At 37.5% G+C, this 15,989-nt stretch overlaps 2 protein-coding genes across 3 annotated transcripts; one reads left to right on the forward strand and one right to left on the reverse strand.

The window, feature by feature from the left end:
* Positions 1-7,456: 7,456 nt before the first annotated feature.
* LOC148295186 (uncharacterized) lies at positions 7,457-8,533 on the reverse strand. Its single transcript, XM_088252638.1, has one exon. It carries the CDS (start codon positions 8,531-8,533, stop codon positions 7,475-7,477), a length of 1,059 nt encoding a protein of 352 aa, XP_088108764.1. The 3' UTR covers positions 7,457-7,474.
* A 4,589-nt stretch (positions 8,534-13,122) lies between these two features.
* On the forward strand, positions 13,123-15,471 carry APL (Homeodomain-like superfamily protein). 2 transcript variants are annotated; one of them, XM_021962536.2, is made up of 6 exons: positions 13,123-13,482; positions 13,580-13,656; positions 13,795-13,855; positions 13,980-14,049; positions 14,292-14,334; positions 14,459-15,471. In XM_021962536.2, the coding sequence occupies exons 1-6, from the start codon at positions 13,299-13,301 to the stop codon at positions 15,131-15,133; spliced, it is 1,110 nt and encodes a 369-aa protein (XP_021818228.1). In that variant the 5' UTR covers positions 13,123-13,298; the 3' UTR covers positions 15,134-15,471. The 2 variants fall into 2 exon arrangements, with proteins under 2 accessions (XP_021818228.1, XP_021818229.1); XM_021962537.2 differs by having other exon boundaries at positions 13,983-14,049.
* Positions 15,472-15,989: the final 518 nt, after the last annotated feature.

Consider the following 15,989-nt stretch of genomic DNA (forward strand, 5'->3'; position numbering starts at 1 on the left):
ATGATCTCAGTAGCCACTAAGAATGCAAATATATTATCGATGATTATCTCATTTCTGTTCCACAATTCATTAGTGGATGCATAATTTATGGAGATTTCTTGGCTTTCAGGTACAGCTACCACTTCAGGAGCACGTGTCTCATCAAGGACATTTTCCTTCTCAGGAAGTACCCGTCCCTCATGGGGGGAATTTGAAACATGAATTATGGGCTCTCCATTTATTTCATTTGCATTCATTTTGGCCATCAACTTCCTCTTTCGAGGAACTGAGTCCTTTGAGCCTGGTGGTCTGCCACGCTTCAAGCGTGCAACAGATGAGCCGGTTGCTGGCGCATTGATCGGTTCATAATTGTATATCATTTTGTACCCTTCTAGCTTATGATTTGGTTATGTTTTTGAGTTAAACTTGTGCTTTTAATCCTTTTTGTGTTTATCTTTCAGTTCATTGAGCTTTAGGTAATAATGATGGCTTTAGAGAGCATAATTCATGCAATTCAAGCATGTTAAGGCCTAATTTGGATGAATGGATGAAGAGCTTAAAGACAAACTCATTTTGGCTACAGCCCCCTGCCAGTCCAGTTCCGTAGGTCATATTGCAAGCTTTGTTTCAACAACCTTCATAGCTCTAATGAGGCCACATTCTTCATGAAAGTTGTTCAAATTGGTGTGTACTATAACATATCCAAAATTCAGACCCATTGGATAAATCTGGAGTCCGTTACCTAGCAAACACAGAACCATGCTCAGGATGGATCTTATCAGCGCGGAAAATAAGTTAGCAATTTGTTTTGGCCTTAACTTCCTCCTCCGACCTTGGATTGGCCCAAATAACATATGGCTGGAAAGAAGACATTCTGAACTTCAATTTCGAGTGCTTAAAGTCCTAATTTGATTAAGAGAAGCCCAAGTTGTAAGCCCTTGAAGTTGCTGGTCATGCTGACCTCAGCATGTGCTGGTTGGATGCTTGGTCATGGTGAGCTAGGTATGAGCTATCATTTCTGGTTGGAAGCTTGGTCATGGTGACATGAAGATGAGCTAGGGCTGCTGGTGGGATCTATTGGTGAAGTGCATCAACCAATTCAAGATTTTCTAATACAAGTGCATCACCCAATTTAGATTTTCTAATACAAGTGCATCAACCATTTCAGATTTTATAAAACAAGTGTTGTATGCATTAGCCATATTGAATTCAGATTTTCACTTCCCCTAGGCCTATAAATAGGGAAGTTCTCTAAGCTTGTAAACACACCCCAAGGGGGGGAGCTCTCAAACACTTCTCTAGAGCTCCCTTCCCTTCTCTCCCTCAAATTCTCTTAGTTTCTCTTTCTAGTTTTCAATTGTTATAATGAGATCTTTGTGCTGAAATTTTCCTTTAAGTCTTTCCAAGTTCTACTTTAATTTTCATTGTTATGTAAATTCTTTTCTTTAGTTTCAAGTTTGATTAGTTTCCAAGTTTCAATTATGATTTTTGTTCTTATTCATTATGCTTATAAGTTAATATGCTAGTTTGAATGATTGATCACCATTTAGGCTTGCATGTTAGCTATCTTGGTTTGAATTAAGAGTAGACACCATACTTTGATTCGAATTGAACTATGAATAGGAAGAGTATGTATGGACATTCGACAACAGGGATTAGATACATGCTTGGTTGTTTAAATTGTTCTTCTATGCTTAATGGGTTCCTAATGCTTAATTTTAGGTTAGACAACAAATGATCAAATTAGGGAATTAGGAACACAAGGTTATGACCACACACCATGGCTTAATCATACATTAGCTAGAATCAATCCGTTAATCTAATTGAACTTGGGAACTTATCTGCTTGAGTTAGTTATTTTCTTTCTTCCTTGTTTTATTTATTTCCCTTCTTTTTCATTTCTGTTTTGTGTAGGGAAAATGAATTGAATCATTCAATCACCAATCCTCGTGGGATCGACCTCGCACTTACATACGCTATACTACCGAACGGTTCGTGCACTTGCGAGTATCACAAGTTGAGGATGCAACTGAATCCATTTTGGTGAAGCTGTATCTACACAACAAGTTTTTGGCGCCGTTGCCGGGGATCGGTAACATTGTTTGATTCTATTTGGCTTTCCTACTTTATTTTTTTTTCTTAACTGAACAATTTCAAGTTTTAATTCCATTTCAAGTTTGCGTGTTTGTTTTAGCAATTTATGACAGCTTAATAAAAATGGAGAGAGATGGCAACCTCAATCATAAGAATGGGAAGTGTAGAGCAATGGGAGAAGTCGCGACCTCCAAGTGCATCACACTCGACCTAATCGCTTCAAGGGGGAGCATTTCAATCCTTTCTCTTTACTTGTTATTATTTTAAATTTCTGTTTCTTTTTTTATAAAAATTTAAAAAAAAATAAAAAATTTAAAAATTTAAAAAGATTTTTCATATGAGCTGACTTATGGTAACTCCAGTGAGCACTTCCGTCAATACAGTGTCTAGGAGTTCTTTAGGCGACACCTTCGGTGTCTAAGAAGTTTGGGTTTTAAGCGGGACCATTGTGACCCCTCCAACCTTCCCGGATCCCCTGGCTGTGTTTTCTGAGGCCCTTAACTGGTCATCCATGAGTTGCTTATATATTCATATTTTTTTTTCTTTCTAAACCTTCTTCTTAACTTTTCCCCTTATCATTTACATGTTCTCAATCATCTTTACTTTGCTTTAACATTGAGGACAATGCTTCATTTAAGTTTGGGGGTGCTGGAAAGTTTTTTTTAGCTTATGTTTCTTTTCTTTGAGTCATTTTCAGTTTTCCTTCCCACACCAATGATAAATCTTGAGTCTAACTTCTAATATGGCTCTTAGGAATTTGATAAGCATTGTGTTAGGTCTGAATCTTATTCTTTTGCTAGCTAAGTCTCACATAATTATGCTTGAACTTTTTATGCACTTTAGCCATGATTATACAACTCTTGCATGTCTTACCCAATTGTATGCATTTTTGCTTGTGTGATTCACTGGAATGTCAAGTTTATAACTAAGATATGATTTAGGCCATCTTTGTTAAGCCTCTTTCTTTTTCCTCCATCAACCCATACAATACATATTCTATTGTAAACCCCTTTGTGCTCAAACACTTAGCCATTTCTTTCTATCACCTTATCATCCATTAAACATCCTACCATCTAGGGAACATGTAAAGTATGATTGTATTTCAGATTGTATTCAAGGCAATAAATGAGCTATTAAAAAAAAAAAAATTTAAAAGAAAAACAGAAAAGAAGTGTGGCCAATGTAGTCACGACCCTAGGGTGATATAAGGAGAAATCAAGGTGATCTAGGGTAAAGAGCCGCAAAATTGGGCCAAATATTATACAAAGTGTGTAAATGTCAAAATCAAATTGTGAAGTGATTCAATTGCAAAATCTGGTATTGTGAGCTTTTCAATTTATGTGCCTTACATTTCAAATGTCAATGATCTTGTTTACATGATATGCTCTACTTTGTTCCTTAGACTTTGTGTTCCAATATCCATTCTTTGTCTAACCATTACCATAACCCCATTACATCCATGAGTAAAGTCCTATTGATTTTGGTTTAGCTTGGCAAACTTGTGTTCATTCTTGCAGGAATTCATATCGTTGTCTGAGAAGCATGAGTTGTATCTTCATGGCTATTTCACACACACACCTTGAGCATGATTTTTGTGAGATTGTGGTAGCACTTGAATAATGTTTGGAACTTCCTTAGTGCTTGTTTTGTTCCTTGTTGAGCCATGTCTATGAAGTTTAAAATTTCTGTTCGGTTGGAAGGTTAACGTTTTTGTTTTTGTTTTGTTTTTGTTTTTTGGTTTTGCTTAAGGACTAACAAATCTAATAAGTTTTCTAACCATTTTGTTTTGTAGAGTTAGAAAAACGTTTGTGGGTATCGTATCTGTTAAACCCTCAGGAGACACAACTCCTCCTACTAGGGATGCCTAGAGGTTTAAAGGCTTGTTGCATACGCTCAATGCAATCGAGTTACCTACGAAAGTGGTCTAGTTAACTTCTTGTTTTGTTTTTAGCTTCGTTTTCCTTTTGTTTTGCTTGAGGACTAGCAAAATCTAGGTTTGGGGGTATTTGATCGGTTCATAATTGTATATCATTTTGTACCCTTCTAGCTTATGATTTGGTTATGTTTTTGAGTTAAACTTGTGCTTTTAATCCTTTTTGTGTTTATCTTTCAGTTCATTGAGCTTTAGGTAATAATGATGGCTTTAGAGAGCATAATTCATGCAATTCAAGCATGTTAAGGCCTAATTTGGATGAATGGATGAAGAGCTTAAAGACAAACTCATTTTGGCTACAGCCCCCTGCCAGTCCAGTTCCGTAGGTCATATTGCAAGCTTTGTTTCAACAACCTTCATAGCTCTAATGAGGCCACATTCTTCATGAAAGTTGTTCAAATTGGTGTGTACTATAACATATCCAAAATTCAGACCCATTGGATAAATCTGGAGTCCGTTACCTAGCAAACACAGAACCATGCTCAGGATGGATCTTATCAGCGCGGAAAATAAGTTAGCAATTTGTTTTGGCCTTAACTTCCTCCTCCGACCTTGGATTGGCCCAAATAACATATGGCTGGAAAGAAGACATTCTGAACTTCAATTTCGAGTGCTTAAAGTCCTAATTTGATTAAGAGAAGCCCAAGTTGTAAGCCCTTGAAGTTGCTGGTCATGCTGACCTCAGCATGTGCTGGTTGGATGCTTGGTCATGGTGAGCTAGGTATGAGCTATCATTTCTGGTTGGAAGCTTGGTCATGGTGACATGAAGATGAGCTAGGGCTGCTGGTGGGATCTATTGGTGAAGTGCATCAACCAATTCAAGATTTTCTAATACAAGTGCATCACCCAATTTAGATTTTCTAATACAAGTGCATCAACCATTTCAGATTTTATAAAACAAGTGTTGTATGCATTAGCCATATTGAATTCAGATTTTCACTTCCCCTAGGCCTATAAATAGGGAAGTTCTCTAAGCTTGTAAACACACCCCAAGGGGGGGAGCTCTCAAACACTTCTCTAGAGCTCCCTTCCCTTCTCTCCCTCAAATTCTCTTAGTTTCTCTTTCTAGTTTTCAATTGTTATAATGAGATCTTTGTGCTGAAATTTTCCTTTAAGTCTTTCCAAGTTCTACTTTAATTTTCATTGTTATGTAAATTCTTTTCTTTAGTTTCAAGTTTGATTAGTTTCCAAGTTTCAATTATGATTTTTGTTCTTATTCATTATGCTTATAAGTTAATATGCTAGTTTGAATGATTGATCACCATTTAGGCTTGCATGTTAGCTATCTTGGTTTGAATTAAGAGTAGACACCATACTTTGATTCGAATTGAACTATGAATAGGAAGAGTATGTATGGACATTCGACAACAGGGATTAGATACATGCTTGGTTGTTTAAATTGTTCTTCTATGCTTAATGGGTTCCTAATGCTTAATTTTAGGTTAGACAACAAATGATCAAATTAGGGAATTAGGAACACAAGGTTATGACCACACACCATGGCTTAATCATACATTAGCTAGAATCAATCCGTTAATCTAATTGAACTTGGGAACTTATCTGCTTGAGTTAGTTATTTTCTTTCTTCCTTGTTTTATTTATTTCCCTTCTTTTTCATTTCTGTTTTGTGTAGGGAAAATGAATTGAATCATTCAATCACCAATCCTCGTGGGATCGACCTCGCACTTACATACGCTATACTACCGAACGGTTCGTGCACTTGCGAGTATCACAAGTTGAGGATGCAACTGAATCCATTTTGGTGAAGCTGTATCTACACAACACGCATTGCCTTCTTTATTATGAACATCAATCCTTGCAGGTGCATTTGCAGCTGGGATATGTGATTTCATCACTTTCGTTGCATCATTAAATGCATCTGGCATCTGATTCGCAATGCTTTGGAGGTGAACGATCCTTCTCACTTCGTTTTCGCATTGAGCGGTACGAGGATCGAGATGAAGCAAAGTGGGTACATCCCATGATAATTCACATCGTTCTTCATGAACGAGTTTGCCTTGTTCTTTAGGAACAGATTTTTCTCCCCTTAGTAATGGAAAAATTGTCTCATCAAAATGACAATCCACGAATCGTGCCCTAAAGATATCACCAGTCAGGGGCTCCAAATATCTGATGATAGATGGTGAATCAAAGCCAACATAAATTCCCAATCTGCGTTGAGGGCCCATCTTAGTACGTTGCGGTGGTGTAATAGGCACATAAACCGCACAACCAAAAACTCTTAAATGTGAAACATTTGGTTGATTACCCAACACAAGCTATATTGGAGAATATTGATTGTTGGCGACGGGCCTCAACCGCACCAGAGATGCTGCATGTAAAATGGCATATCCCCAAGCAAAAACTGGCAACTTTGTTCTCATTAGCAATGTGCGTGCTATCAATTGAAGACGCTTAATCAAAGCTTCTGCCAAGCCATTTTGAGTATGAACATGGGGAACAGGATGTTCAATGTCAATGCCTAACGACATGCAGTAATCATCAAAAGTCTGAGATGTAAATTCACCAGCATTATCGAGTCTAATGGACTTGATGGGATAATCTGGGAATTGGGCTCGTAATTTAATTATCTGAGCCAAGAGCCTAGCAAATGCCATATTCCGAGTGGACAAAAGGCAAACATGTGACCATCGGGTAGATGCATCCACCAAAACCATAAAGTACCGAAATGGTCCACATGGAGGATGAATAGGCCCACAAATGTCCCCTTGAATTCTCTGTAAAAATGATGGGGATTCAATATCAACCTTTGGTTGTGATGGTCTGATTACCAACTTCCCTTGTGAACAAGCCTGATAAAAACTGTCATTTGATACCATAATATGTTTTGTCAATAAGGGATGTCCTTCAGAGTTGGTAATGATCCTACGCATCATGGTGGATCCAGGATGACCCAACCGGTCATGCCAAAGCTTGAAAGTATTTGAGTCAATGGACTTTTGATCCATGACACTATGTGCCTCAATTGTCCGTATGGTTGTATAGTACAACCCTGATGAGAGCGCACAAAGCTTTTCCAATATACGTTTCTGGGTATCATTGGAAGTAATACAAACGAATATCTTTGAAACTCAACAGATTTCTTCTGGAGTTAGATGAATACAAGGCATCTTGAATGGACAGTATTGTCCCATTTGGTAACATAACTTGGGCTATGCCTGAGCCTTCAATCAGATCTGTAGGTCCTGATATGGTTGTTACCTTTACTTTTGTAAGCATCAATTTTGAGAAATACTTTCGATCTCGAAGGATTGTATGAGTAGTTGCACTGTCTGCAAGACAAATATCTTTGCTAGAGCTCTTGTTTTGGGGGCATCCATAATTTACATCCATGCCTTCAAATAAAATAAGTTGAATCAACAATCATTCAAAACATTGCCATTTTTATTGAAGGCAGAAAGGAAAATAAACAGTGCTTCAGATAATACAAATGGTACATGAAGGAATTTAATCCAGTTCGGACCCATAAATTTCATTCCCCCTTTCAGTAACAAAATCGGAAACATCTAGATGCGTCTTGTCTAAACGACGCGATATTTCCGATGAGCCGTCTATGGCTGGCGGATCTGGTGCAACATAATTTGTCTCCACTTTTCTGTTTCTAAGTGAAGTTTGATAAAGATCCGCCAAGTGCCTCGGCGTACGACATGTACGCATCCAATGTCCCTTTGCACCACATCTGTAACAAGCTCTTTCATCATTTCTAGGCACATAGCTTGTTTGTGTTTTTCCCTTATTTCTGGGTGCATTTTTGCCATTCATGGGTGGATTGTTTCTTGGCCCCAAGCTGTATGAGTGAGCACCACGATCTTTTCTACTCCCTTGCCATCGGCCACGTTTGCCTCCTCGCCAACGTTTGTGGATACTGCCACGAGATGAGGTGGTATTCACTTCCCGAGATGCAACATTTATTTCAGGAAGTGGTGCTGAGCCTGTTGGGCGAGATTGGTGATTTTTCAATAAAAGCTCGTTGTTCTGCTCAGCAAGCAAGAGGCAAGATACAAGTTCTGAGTACTTTGTGAAACCACTATGCCTATATTGCTGTTGCAGAAGCACATTTGAGGCATGAAATGTACTCAGAGTTTTTTCGAGCATATCTTCCTCAAATATATTTTCACCACATAATTTCATAAGGGAGGTGATCCTGTGCATAGCTGAGTTGTATTCGGACACTGTCTTGAAGTCTTGAAATCTCAAGTGTGTCCATTCATATCTAGCTTTTGGGAGAGTCACCGTCTTCTGATGATTGTATCTCTCACACAAGGCTTTCCACAGGACCAATGGTTCATCAATCACCACATATTCGCTCTTCAGCGCTTCATGAATGTGGCGGCGAAGGAAAATCATGGCCTTCGCATTTTCCTCAGGTGATGCATCACTTCCATCTTCAATGGCTTTGCCAAGGCCATTAGCACGCAGATGGATCTTGGCATCCAAGACCCATGATAGGTAATTGTCCCCAGAAAGCTCTAGGGCAGCGAATTCCAATTTAGCCAGATTTGCCATCTTCAAAAGAAGAATGAGATGCATTAGAATTCGCAATAATCTTCATGCTTAATATATTTTTGAACTTCATGCCAAAAATATTTTACTCAAAATTTCAGATTCGGGATCTGGGACATTAAGCCATTTATTAATAGGAACTCCAGGCCCTATAATTGTTTGAGGAACTCTAGGCCCTTATTTTAGTTGGTTATAAAAATAAAGTGCTATAAATTTGCTGGTATGGACGATAAACCCGCACCATACTTTGAATGAAAGTAAATGTGCAGTAAAGTAAATTCATAAAGTAAATTGCTTGCTGTATGGACGTTAATCCCGCACCATACTTTAAATAAAAGTAAATGTGCGGTAAAGTAAACGTGCGATAAAGTAAATGCATAAAATAAATTGCTTGCTGTATGGACGTTAATCCCGCACCATACTTTAAATAAAAGTAAATGTGCGGTAAAGTAAACGTGCGATAAAGTAAATGCATAAAATAAATTGCTTGCTGTATGGACGTTAATCCCGCACCATACTTTAAATAAAAGTAAATGTGCTGGTATGGGCACTAATCATGCTCCATACTTTTAAGAAATAAAAGGCAGTTGTGTGGACGATAAACCCGCTCCACACTTTAAATAAATACTGCCATATGGGTAATAAACCTACACCATACAGTAAATAAAATAAGTGTGGGAATAAAACCACCACTAAAAATATAGGAAGTACATATTATATTTTGTGGGCAATATAACTGCACCACTATATAGTAGATGGGTTTTAAGATCACACCATAATTTTATTATGATAATTTGTGTTACAACGTGATGGGTAATGAAAATTACACCACCATAAAACAACAGAATGGGGTATAAAACCGTGCCATTCCAAATTATATTACAAAGAAATAAATTAAGCAAACATGGATGAAACAACACAAAAATTGTGAGAACACAAAAAAGAAAGTTTGCATGTCATCGTAGTAGTAGAGTGAGAGGAGACATATGACGGAGAGGAGAAAGAGGAATAACCACATAGTGTTGAGCTGAGAAAATTTAACAGTGGAGAGACTATCGTGCTGATAACGTGTTATAAAAATAAAATAATTAGAGTAAGGAATTACCACTGAAAATTGATAGTGGAATTAAATCTTTTCTTGTGGTGTTTGCACAGTTGAAATTCCTCTCAAATAGAAACTCACTCACTAATACTTAAATTTCTCTCTCCTTTTCTTTCTTCTCTCTTCTGATGGTGTGTATGTTACAAATGAATGAGCAAGCCTATTTATAGGCGCTTCTGAAGTTTTCTCGTGAGTGTACAGTGCAAATCTTCTGCCTCAATTTCAAACCATCGCTTTCATCTGTGAGTGTACAGTGAAATCTTTGCCATATTTTCAAACTTCATAATTTCAATGTGGGCTCCACTTCCATTATTTATAACACTCTTTTCTTTTTTTATTGTTAATAAAGTTTCTGTTCTAGTTGAAATCCATGGTAAGTTACAAAAGCCCAATGCCCAAGTAAGGGTGATTTAAGCAGGCTTGTTAGAGAATTGGGGTGGGCTTTCAATTGATCAGAACCTTGAGGTTGGTATTTTGTTGATGGAAAACAGAACCTTGAGGTTTAGAATGGGGGCAAGGGGTTAGATTTCTTCTGGTCCAAGTCCAAAATCCATGGCTGAAAGGGGTGTTGCTACTGGGTTTAGGGTGTGGTGGTCAAATGTCTGGGTCTCTAAGCAACTCTCTTTGAAGGAATATGCCCAATGTTTGGTATAGACTACAGATTGAGCTCACCCAGCTTGAGGCTGGACTGAAGTTCTACACCAAATCAATTGTATTGGGCTAGCTAATCCAAATTCCATACGAATCAAACTTTTCAGTCGCCGTTTTTTGTGTCTATTTTTCTTCACTTGGCAAAAGATGGTAAATGTCAAGAAAAGCATGTAAGTCTAGGTCAGCTTGTCTGTTTTCTGAAGTGATTTAGCTTGTGGAAATTAATTTAATATATCCTCTGAAAAAGATGTGAATATGACAATGGAATGTCATATATTCCCCAATTTTACATATGCTTTCAAGATCAAATATGTTTTCTTTTCTCATCCATCATCTGCACCGTCTCTACTTAAAACAAAATTTAACATCACGATCATCATCTGCTCATCTCTTGACTACCCCTAATTCATTGATTTTTTTTCTTTTGTCAACTAAATTATTAACTCCTGTGTTCGAATCCCCCCTCAATATCGCTTGTATAAAAAGAATCATTGAGTGAGTTCGAGTTGCTACATCGACATGAGGTGATGGTGATGATGCACCATGCATGCATGCATGCTGTCCAATCCTTCTTGGGAACTCGATAGAAAAGCGGGAAGCTTTGTAAAGTATTCAAATTGTACATAAAGTAGGGTCCCACAAATTCACCTTCAAAGGAATATATTCATTTTAAAGAATAATTCTCTATAGATCACATAAAGATGCTTGAAATTCAAGCAAACATGCCCTTAACACTAAGCCAACCCACTTTCCCACTGGGTTTCGGCTTTGAAGTTTCCATTATTACCAACTAAAAGTTAAATCCCAACTTTGCTTGATTATAATTATAAAAGGTCCAGCCAATTTTGTGCCAATTGTCTAAAAGAAGCATCTCCAATTCTAAATGCAAAGCTTTGTTTCCTCACACATTTGGATAGGAGTCTAGGAGAGGTGCCAAATTATAAAGCATTTTCGTTTACATGCAAAGGGTGGTGGGGGAGAGTCAAAATATAGGAAAGAACCCCCAAAAATAAATCTATGCTGCAATGTTTGATTTCCTACCTGGCTTGCATGCATAGGTTTTGATTTGAACAATTTGGTAGGACCTGGTCAACATCTTTTACTCAGTGGGACCAAATCATATATATACAACAGGGTGGGACGGTCGTAAATTGTTCTGTATATATCTTAAAATAATGAGCTTTGTGTAACTCATGGTGTTCTAGATTTTTGGGAGAAGAATCTTCCTTTGATTGTCAAAGAAGAAAGCATTGATTCCCAACTGAGATTGGGGCAAATACTAAATCGTAGGAATTTTTTTTTACAACAAAAGTAAATTGTATATATTACTTATGTAGAGTGATATATATGTACGATTATACAAGAGATTGCTTCTTTTTTCGTTTCTTAACAACTCTCGTCTATGAAATTTGAATTCTAAATCTCTAACTGACATTTATTTTTCCTTTTAATTCTCTTGGGTCCAAGGCTCAAGTTGTTGTTATACTCATTCTAATTTTACATCCTTTAGTAGAGTGTGAGTGGGGCCTTGAGGCAACTTATTGGGTTGACCTTACTTGAGTTGTTTTGTTTGTTGTGATTTGGATTGGAGAAGAAATGCATGGCAGAGCAGTCTTCATCTTCAATTCCAGGAAAGTGAGATAAGGGATTGAGGCCCAGCAGCAAAGCTTTAGAAGGAGTAAGGCTAAGGTCCCCTACCCTCCTGTCATCAAAAGCTCCACATTACAATACTCTTTTATGCATTGATGTTCACGTCCTCATATATTACCAACCACAGACCCCTAAAGTTCTTGGTTCCATATTTTGTTGTTTTTTAGTGCTTTCTCTTCCACGATAGAAAATCGCATTCATATTGTTAATCTTTAATTTTCTTAAATCATATTATGAGGTCTAATTAGAATTGAATGATATAGAAACAAAGTTCTTGCAATCATATGCCTCAAAAGCTTGATACAATGATCTCTACACCATTCAAGTAATGACAGATTCAGAATCTTCCAAAAAGACAGAGGCTAATTGAAATTGTAATCTTATATTTAATTGAAAAAAACCTACTTCTAATTAAGCACTCATTGAATGAAATCTAGGAGCAAGAAAAAAGTGTAAAAAAAACTAGAAAAATAATACAAACATATGACAATGGCAATGATCATTAGTCCCTTCATCAGAAATTTTGCTGTCATTGAAACCTTTTTGTTGGTAATGACATAAAGGATACATTAATCTTTGTGTTCTAAACCCCATGCTTGATAGGTTACTGGTTCAAAGGATGTGTGGCCAGGTTTCTATATATATATATATATATGTGTGTGTGTGTGTGTGTGTGCGCGCGCTTAGATATATAATTATTGACTGGGAGGGCAACACGCAGGGTTTATATGTATATACATGGTTCAGAAAAAAGAAGGGTAAAGGTACAACATACTGTCCATCATCATTGCCATGAGGGGTCTCGCTCATATCTTAATGCGAAAAATAAAGCTTCACATGCTAACAGAATATATAACACCACAAAGATCTCTTCTTTTGGAGATATAACAAAAGATACACATACCACTCTCAGAAAAACCACTCAAATTAATACACTCTAATTCACATTATACTATGATCATTCCGGCATAAGTATATTTTGCGTAGATTTACTGGAGAGAGAGAGAGAGAGAGAGAGAGAGAGAGAGAGAGAGAGAGAGAGAGAGAGAGAGAGAGAGAGAGTAAGTATCTTTTGGCAAAGGAAGGCCAGCACATTGTAGAATAGGTGTGCTTTAATTTTCTTTGTTCTTTTTTTATATTATTATTTTTTCTTTTATACTACAAGGTTAGCTTGTCCCCCTTGCTTTCTTTCTAGTACTTGAGAGAAACCAAAGGCAGCCCACCTTCTCTTCTTCAAAAACGCACCCTATTCTTCCCTATTTGCATCGCATTTGTTCTTGAATCTCTCGGTATTCCCAGAGCCCCCAGCTCTGAGAGAGAAAGAAAGAAAGAGAGAGAGAAAAAAAAAGGAAAAAAAAGAGAATAATGTTCCAACACCCACACCAACACCACAAGAAGCCATCAACTATGAATTCTCATGACAGACCCATGTGTGTCCAAGGGGACTCTGGTCTTGTCCTCACCACTGACCCTAAGCCCCGCCTCCGATGGACCGTCGAGCTCCATGAACGTTTTGTTGATGCTGTCACTCAGCTTGGAGGACCAGACAGTATTACTTTATAACCTTCACCTTCAATTTCTTGTTTTCATGCATCCAAATTCATTAATTATGTTACATCTGCTCATTTCTTCTCTTATTTTTTCAGAGGCCACACCCAAGACTATCATGAGGGTTATGGGTGTGAAGGGTCTTACACTTTACCACCTCAAGAGCCACCTCCAGGTTAATTTGCTTACACACAATTTTTTTTTTCTTCTTTTTCTTTGCTTAACTTTTACAACATTCCAATTTTCGGTTTGCCTTGACGATATTTCTTTTTCTCTCTTTTCATTAAATTCTTTTGTTTCCCTACCTGAATAGAAATTTAGGCTCGGAAAGCAACCTCACAAGGAATTCAATGATCACTCGCTTAAGGATCATGGTATGAGACGCATGACAATTCTTTCTAGGGTTCTTTACAAACTATAAGCTCTTGAATTTGGACTGCGCCTTCATTCCATAAGTCTTTTTTGGAATATCTGATCTCTGTTTATTAATTTTCATAGCAGCATCTCCACTGGATATTCACCGAAATAGTGCATCTTCTTCTGCCATGATCGGCCGCAGTATGAATGAGTATGTATTCGGTCTTTCTTCTTCTTTTCCAAGAAAAAAATGATTTCTAAATCTTTCTAGGAATTTATCCATCCAACCAAGAAGTTGTTTCTGTTTCTTTTTTTATCTCTTTTTAACGAAAAAAATTGCCTAAGTATTTCCTTTCATGCTTGGTTGGGGCTGGGGGATTCGAATTTTCTTGTGGAATGTATGTGAAAAACTGCATATAACAGTATTAATTGCCGCATGGTTGATGCAATTAGGATGCAAATGGAGGTGCAGAGAAGACTGCATGAACAATTGGAGGTAACTAAACACACATGCAAAAAAATTATTAAAGTACCTCTTCTTTAAATGATGATAAAAGAAAGGTTTTATTTATTTATTTCATGTATGATCTTGTGATCTTGATTTAATTAATATATAACAGGTCCAGAAACACCTGCAGTTGAGAATTGAGGCTCAGGGAAAGTACATGCAAAGCATATTAGAAAAGGCCTATCAAACCCTTGCTGGTGAGAACAACATGGCAGCTGCAGCGGGAAGCTACAAGGGTAACATTGGAAATCAAGGTGTCAATCCTGCTGACATGGGAGCTCTGAAAGATTTCAACTCTCCTCTCAATTTTCCATCATTTCAAGACCTTAACATATATGGAGGAGACCACCTTGATCTTCAACAGAACTTGGACAGGCCACCTCTTGATCACAGTTTCATGCCAAGCAATGACAATAGCATTTGCTTGGGACCCAAGAAGAGGCCTAGTCCTTATAGTGGTAGTGGCAAGAGCCCTTTGATTTGGTCTGATGATCTCCGGCTTCAAGATTTGGGAACAGCTGCATCATGTCTTGGACCTCAGGATGATCCCTTCAAAACGTCAGATTCAATTCAGATTGCACCACCGTCCATTGAGAGAGGCTCGGAGATGGATTCCATTTCAGACATCTACGAATCCAAGCCAATGATCCAAGGAGAAGACAAGAAGTTTGACTCGGCAAATAAACTCGAAAGGCCTTCACCACGGCGAACACCACTAGGCTCGGATAGGATGAACCCCATGATCAACACCGGTGTTCGACAAGGAAGAAATTCACCATTTGGGTGAGCTAAAAATTAATTGATATTAAGATTTGAAGAATGAGATCGATCTAGGGTTTTGATCATGATCATAAAGGTTTTTTTTTTTTGGTCCTTTTTTTTTTTTTTTGGTCTTGTCAGAGTGGTCACGAAGGTGAGTAGGTCACATTAGGGTTCTACTAAAGTAAAGTATGATAAAATGCCATGCATGGCAAACCTTTAAAGTTACATTGTTAATTTTATCAGTACATTTGTAACTTAGTGTGATATCCTTGTAACTCCTTGATACTTGATTTCCAGATTTCCATGGATGTCATGGAAAATTGATCTAGACATGAATAAAACTATGACTAGCAAGGTGCAATATCCCACAATGTTGTCTCACTAATATCACTATCTCCTGTTTAATTAGATGATGCAACCTGAAGAGTTCTCTTTCTTTATTAAGATATCTGATTGAAAAAGCAAAGTACAGGCAAACAAAATTTAATTTTCCATTATTTAATTCAGATATTGTTCCTTACTTGCAAGTCATATAATTAACTTCCTGCTTTTCAACTTTGATATATATCATGTCTCCCATAGGAGCAAAACTTTCATGACATGTTTCATACACCTTTCTATCTATCTGATGAGAGAGATAAAGAGAAATGTCTATAAAACATGGGATAGACAAGTTCTTTTGCTCCCGTAGGTATTAATTTAGACATTTTCGTTCAGAATTTAGACATTTTCGTTATAATGTAGGTCATTTAACAGTTGATGGGTGGTTTTCATAAGGGTTAAGAGGCGAGGACATGCACGTCTTGGAGGAATTTTGTTAAGTTTATTCTAGATCATGCAGCAGGAAGCATTCTACTAGCAGTCCTGTCCTGCTGCTTTCT

Source organism: Prunus avium, chromosome 4, assembly GCF_965620075.1.
Source record: "Prunus avium chromosome 4, drPruAviu1.hap1.1, whole genome shotgun sequence".
NCBI lineage: Eukaryota > Viridiplantae > Streptophyta > Magnoliopsida > Rosales > Rosaceae > Prunus > Prunus avium.